This window comes from Branchiostoma floridae, chromosome 7, assembly GCF_000003815.2.
Source record: "Branchiostoma floridae strain S238N-H82 chromosome 7, Bfl_VNyyK, whole genome shotgun sequence".
NCBI classification, from domain to species: Eukaryota; Metazoa; Chordata; class Leptocardii; order Amphioxiformes; family Branchiostomatidae; genus Branchiostoma; species Branchiostoma floridae.
The window spans coordinates 23,762,460-23,769,523 of NC_049985.1; the positions used below are offsets into that span (position 1 = coordinate 23,762,460).

Sequence of the window (7,064 nt, forward strand, 5' to 3'; positions counted from 1 at the left end):
CATAAAAGTTTAACTGGAGAGTTCGAGTACATGATTTAGTCATGAAAGGGGTAAATAAACCAGCAACGTATCTACATCTATATTTCTTTCGACTCGAATGTGATTATAAGGAGAATGAAAATTTGCTTTAATTCCAATTTCCATACAGAAAGCTACAAATGTCACAGCGTCAGTTATCCAAAAGTTGACGCTGTTAAAGTTATGGTATTTTCTAATTTAAATTGGTATATGGTTAAATAAAACATCATAAAATCTCATTTAGTAATAACATTACTGGTCAGCATATAAATATTGCACAATTAAGGGACGAGTAATCTGAATCTGAATCTGAAGTAGACATCACTACTTACCATTCTGAGCCACACGTACGCCGTTAGTATCTGATTCCTCTCATCCTGAAGTAAAGATAGAGAAGACATACATTAGGCCGAGAAAAAAACATGTTCTGGTTCCGGTGACCGGACCTAACCTAGCAAAAACAACCTCCCGACCTTAGACCTTTTTATCGGCAGCTGTCAAGAAGCATTAGACTATTTGACCTCACTACTGGGATGTCAAATTCAAAACAGTCTCCCTGCATTTTTCACTCTGTTAACAGATTAAAGCTTTGAACTATGGATATATGATTTTCTTTTCAATTTACGTATTTGAGATTACAGTTCAACTTTAATGCATGACAAGTACAGTTCTCACCATGTCTATGATCTGTGACAAGGCGATGCCGAACTTGACCTGGATGGGATTGGAGAGGTTCATGGATGGTCGCACCGCCACGCTGTAGTTCTGTAGAAGATTCTGCATCAGTCTGTATGCGTACGTTACGTTCGCTCCTTCGGCTACTGTGGAAAAAGTGGAAATACAAAATTTAATGTAAATGTTTAGCCCAAACTCTTCAAATGACTATCTGTACATAAGGATGACCTGGTCATTGATTTACAGAAAAAAAATGTACAAGTTACCTAATCTCCAAGCAGATCCAACGGTAGCATAAGATAGTATCAAAACCTGGCAGAGGAGTGAAGCCGGATTAGGAGTGTGTTTTGCTACAAGGCAAATGGTCACCTTTTGGATGAATACACTCATTGGCCAATTTGATACTATCTTATGCCATTGTAGGATCTGCTTGGAGATTATAAGTTACCACCTCTACATACTGATCAAGTGCCATTGATACGCATACAACCTAAAGTATGTCTCAAGAGAAGAACATTTACTGCTTTCCCTTCCATGTCAATAAATCGTGCAATGGGTTTTCAATGGCCTACTTCAATTTGCCATCGAATGTCTGCTAGCCTACGTTTGCTACCGCCATCCATGATATTACGTCTGATTAGGTGAACATGATGGAAGATTGCTCGGCCCTTGCAATTGATCTCCGTCGAAACAGGACAATATTTCAAGTTGAGAAAGAATTTCAGGTGCCAAGCTGGAAGTAAGACGTATTAGCTCCCCTTGATTATACTTGATTCTCGCTGGAAGTTCTTGTATGGAAGCAGCATTTCAATTAGGCTACTTCTCCGTCATCTTGGGAAAAAGAACTTTCCGGAAAATTGCATTTGCTTTCTAGAAGGTCTTCCTGTTCCTTCCTGTTTCCTTCTGTCTGCAGCAAGAATTCTCAAATATAACTGCTTGAGTGTCCAAACATTTTAGACCGAATGCAAACGCTTTAATAACGATTAATCTATCAACATTAACTTCTCCGTCTTAAGGGACTTGAACATCGTGATTCATATTTGTGAATTTCCTTTTCCTGTCTTCGTATTCTCGTATGTATGTACTCGTGGATTGTCTTTGTGTTGCTGGCGATATACACGATAACGACTATTGTATGCTGTTACCATGTCTCGACAATATATGTTAAAATAAAATCTTGATCTAAGTTCAACGTGACACGATTTGTAGCCTAATACTTCTCTGCAATCTAGCCTCTTGGCCATGGCACAAGTTCAAGACGTTCCTTACGGCTACGTCATCTAAGTAAGACGTGCCAATAGCCCACGGGGATGATTTACAATAATTAGCTGACAGAGGTCAGTCCATGATCGATCATGGTCGTCCAAGCCGATCCTAGATGAGTTCAATTGAGGTGACTGGAGATTGGGGTCAGTCTGGTGTGCCGCGCCGATAGGAGTTTATAAAACATAGAGTTAATTTGCAAGTTCGTGCCTACAGGATAATTGCAAGTACATGATAGGAGACATAGATCTGGCTATGGGTAGTGGATTGCCCACGGTGATCATTTACAATAATTAGCTGACAGAAGTCGGTCCAGGATCGATCATGGTCTTCTAGGTAAATTCCCGATGAGTTTAATTGAGGTGACTGGAGATTGGGGTCAGTCTGGTGTGCTGCGACTATAGGAGTTTACAAAACATAGAGTTTATTATTTTTATTTAATTTTTTTAAATTAACGAAAGCAAAGAAAGTTGGTAATCCATCCAACAAAACCGTAACAATAATGAACTTAAATTCAAAAGATAATATAGTTGAGTTCTCAAACTATAACAATAATAAACTTAGATAAATCATTTTCAAAAATGTAGCTGAGATCCCAAACCATAATAATAATAAACTTAGATTCAAAAGATAATATAACAGAGATCAAACATAAGAACATAGAGTTTATTTGTAAGTTCGTGCCCGCAGGTTGATAATTGCAAATACATGATAGAAGACATAGAATGTGACAATGGACTGTTTATTGACATTATCGTAAAAAAGTCTAAACAAATGCTAGTGTTTGCGAAAGTTAGAAAATTTGGGTTTGACCTCTTCTTCTAAAAGCCGGGATCGACGATAAGCCTAATTTTTTTCTGTAATTTGTGGGTTCTAAGATTACACGTTCATTGTATAAACTACCATCTGTTCGTTGAGATAGGTCTTGAGATAGGTCTTGGTGACGTCTTTTTTTTTAACAGTGTTTTTTTTTTATTGTAGGTAAATGATTGAGGATAAAACGTGTTCCGTCTTCCACTGCTTTAGACGTGCAGTATTATCTTATCTTTACTTCTAGGGGGATTATTCTAACTCTAACTGATTACATATTTGCAGAGCTCAACTCTAAACCAACGAACTCTAAGTACTTATCTTTTTTATAAGATATAGACTACAGATATGTGGTCCTCTCTGCTGTTCTGTGGCCATAGATTACCCCATGAAAGGTAATATCGCTAATGCCTACTGTGGACAAGATAAAAACAACAGATACATTTCCTTTGGATAGCAAATTAAAGTTCTAGGATCAGGATCTATGTACAATTAGCAGTCGGAATTTTTTCCATTTGTTTTAAATTTCCATATAAACAGACGAGGGTAATGTGGCACTTCACTCAAGTTAGTAATAACTTATATTAGCAGTGCCATATACACAGTACAGATGAAAGGTAAAGGTCATTCCTTTTACCTCACCGACCGAAGTCTAGTAGACACGACTTTCCTCGTGTAAAGTGCATTTCCCAAGGGCATAGCGTCGGGGGCACGGCAGGTATCGAACTCATGACCAACCGAACGCTTTACCATCATTTTACATCACACACCACGCCGAGATTTGGAGACCATTCTTATTCAATACTTAAATTTTGTACATACGGCAACTATTATCCTTATGTAATATAACTATGTAACAACAGGTTACGTTTGGAACCGCATGTATGGCAACTCATTACGTTTGTGACCGCATTGTTAGCAGCGACACCTTAGCTGCAGTTCGGAATAGTACCAGTCAGTATTGCCCTGAGGAAGGTGACAGACGGTCACTGGAACGTCGGCTGTTATTTAGTTTCTGGTTTTGACTAAAGAATTTTTCTATCTAATGATCCACCAACCTAGTGAAAGTTTTCGCGGATATACGTCTTCATGCTCTATTTCACAATATACCAGTTATACGTGATAAAAAAGACATAATGACACTGGTTATATGTGATAAAAAAGGCATAATGACAAATCGTGGCAATAAGGAATATATATGAAGTCATCAAAACCCTGTATACTACGAAACGACCGACATCATCACGCCTTAGATGTGGTCCTAAATTCAAGACTTGTAAAGCTCTGACAGTAGGGATGAGTACCGGCACGGTGTACCTGTACAAAACCGGGTTTTCTAACTGGATCTGTCAAGAAAAAAACGGACCTGAAAAAAGCAAAACAAAAACTGGTAGACCGGATATTGAACCTATTGGAAAATGAGCAGATTATATTATTAGGCATTTCACACGTTTCGGGGCTTACCGATCGAGGAAAATAACAAGAGCGAATTAGAGTGGAGTCTATCGTCATTTCTACCAAGTTTTACAGTCAATCTTACACAGGCAGTTAGCCTTGAAGGATTTTAAAACGCCAGTGGGAGTCGAATATTCCACAAAACAGATTTCTTTGTTGGACCATTGTTTTAGTATTGTCCATTCATAAGTTCTGCCATATTGAATCAGGTCCAGGTTCAGGTCCAAACCTGGACCTAATCCTCTGGGCCTGAACCGGACCTGGACCTGAATTTTCTGTACCGGTACCCACCCCTATCTGACAGGCAACGTCAGGGTGTGTTTTCATTCTTATTCTCCCAGAAGTGCCAGTTTAAAGCCCCTTATTTTCTGTTTGCCTGAGAACAGATGTTGTTCCATACGCCCGCAGTTGACCAAGAGGGTGACTACTCGGATTCTTTAATGGCCCATATAACTTCAACCTGGTACTTTACTTCCATACCGTCCCCTTCGGACAGCTTGCATTGAATAAATCATTTATTCCGAGCGGCCGATGTCGCTGATGACTTGTAATGCATAAGGCCTTCTTTCCACTAGACGGCGATCGCGCTGCGCCCTCACTACGACCTAAAAATGTGTGTAACCTTCGCTTTTACATTGGGTATCTAATACATAACGTAAAAGTGTGACCGAGAAAACAACAAAACACAGAAAGTGTAAGAAGATTCGTTTTTTTTTTCTATACAATTCGTTGAGCTAGGGGATATGAAAAAATTTAAGGTCGCAGAGAGCGCGCGGCAAGAGCGCCGTACTAGTAGTGGGAAGGGGGTTTAAGGCATGTGCACTCTTCAATTGCAGGCATGGCACCGCGACTGGGCGTATCTTTGAAGCTTTCTGTACACAAAACAACACCTATTTTGGAACGTAAACTTCTAGTTATTGCCTTCTGGCAAATATTACAGTTTAACTAGTTCAATGAAAATTAACGGCTTCTACCAACACAGATGAACTTTCAAGTTAACACATTATCATCATCATCATCATCATTTGTCGTCATCTATCAGGTACAGCAAGTGAAGTTTGACTTCCAGTACAGTCTGTCATACATTGTTCTATATAGTACTACTTTCTCGTCACGTAGACTATAAAAACAGCCCCATCCCATATTTCATGCAACTTCTGAATACAAGTACCTGAAAACATCTCCCATATCTATTTATTAACTACATGCAGTGCAGTTTTCTTTACTTTGTATCATAAGACGATTTTGTATTTGTTATTCTATTCCTTGTATGATTTATGATATTCCCCTGTAACTGTATCGTATGTTTGCATATGTATTATTCTAAAGTGCGTAATGTATTTTAGTGTCCTTGCTTTGAACCAATAAACCAATTATCATCATCATTATTATTATTATTATCTAATGAGGTGGAAAGTTTCTTTTCTGAGTAAGTCAAAAATCAATGAGCGTTCTGATGTAATCCATAAAACCTTCTTGCTATGCCCTTACTGAATAATATATGGCTGTAGTTGTAAAGTTGCATGTCAATTTACGCTTTCTACAGTACACTTGAGACGCTTTCAGACGAGGGAAATTAACTTTACCCTTCCACGTTGCCCTTGGCCTATTTTCAAGTAATCTTGGTGATCCATCAAAGTGTCTGTAACGTTGTGAAAGGGAGCGGTAAAACGCTACGAGGCTGAACATATTGACCACAGTAAAAAAGGGTAATTTGATGGGCATTCATCACCTGAACTTGTTGTTGGACAACCAGGAAAAATATTCGCAGAAGATAATTTTTTCTACCATCTCTGTTTACAGCAACGTAGTTATATGTTGAAAATATTTTATATTCGATTGTGAGCTGTAAAATTAGAAAAGATCTATCTAGTCTTCGTACATATAAATGCAATGAATATACATGTATTTCGAGTCCCATAGCCCAATCGAGAGTGACTCAGAGACCTTAAGAAGATCGATAGCCTACCTTGGACAACTGTCTTGAACAACCTACCACCAGACACACTTACGACTTCAAATCTGCCTCGAGACTCTTGAAGTAAAAGCAATGACCAAGTCGGACAGACACTGACTATGAACGCTGAGAACTTTTGCTCTTCTTTATGTTTTGCACCATATATAAGTAATCACTAGGACTCGATATAATCTGTATTTCTGTTCTATTTTATCAGGAACTTTATAGGTAAAGGTTCGAGCAAATAGAAATTCCCAATGCTTTTAGACAAACACTGAAAACATGATCCGTTCCCACATCCACTCTTGTACAAAGAAGCGAAAAGAGATTAACTCTATACTCTGTTAGCTTAGTATTAACACTTTGTATTTTCATTAACTAGCACTACAAGAGAGTACATTAGACACAATGCGAGAAACAATTGATAAAACAGGTACATGAGGAGGGGGGAAACGTACATAGCTTATACTACAGCCCCCGCTTCGATATTCTAGACCTGTGCCTAGCAAGTCGAACGTATGAACGTACATTGGAGGTTTTTCCCCATTATAACCATATCAGCTAGAGTGATGAGACGATGTCATAGCTGACTCAACTTTTCGTTGGAGTACTTTTCTGTACAGTTTAAATTCACGTCAGCCCCTTTTACATGATTCTACACATAGCTTAAAGATGCCCTATATAAACTCTACATCTTACCCTACCTTTCTAGTAGAGAACATTGTTGTCAACGTCTACCACTTCATGTAAGAGATCATTAGGGGCTAGACTAATATCTATATGTGAAATACGTGTGAGATGTCAAACCCTTTATTTGGAGCCTTTTAAGTTGATGCTCCCACTGATTGATTCGTGCGTTTCTGCTCTCTAGTAGGGTAACTATCCC

The 7,064-nt window shown here is 38.6% G+C and overlaps 1 protein-coding gene across 1 annotated transcript in view; it reads right to left on the reverse strand.

Moving 5' to 3' along the window:
• Positions 1–7,064, reverse strand: part of LOC118420182 (neuronal acetylcholine receptor subunit alpha-9-like) — a 55,987-nt gene that overhangs the window by 30,563 nt on the left and 18,360 nt on the right. The window contains exons 5-7 of the mRNA XM_035826896.1: positions 2,557–2,594; positions 694–831; positions 351–395 (exon numbers count right to left, since the gene is read on the reverse strand). Coding sequence (XP_035682789.1) covers positions 351–395; positions 694–831; positions 2,557–2,594 — 221 coding nt within the window. The remainder of the gene's footprint in view (positions 1–350; positions 396–693; positions 832–2,556; positions 2,595–7,064) is intronic.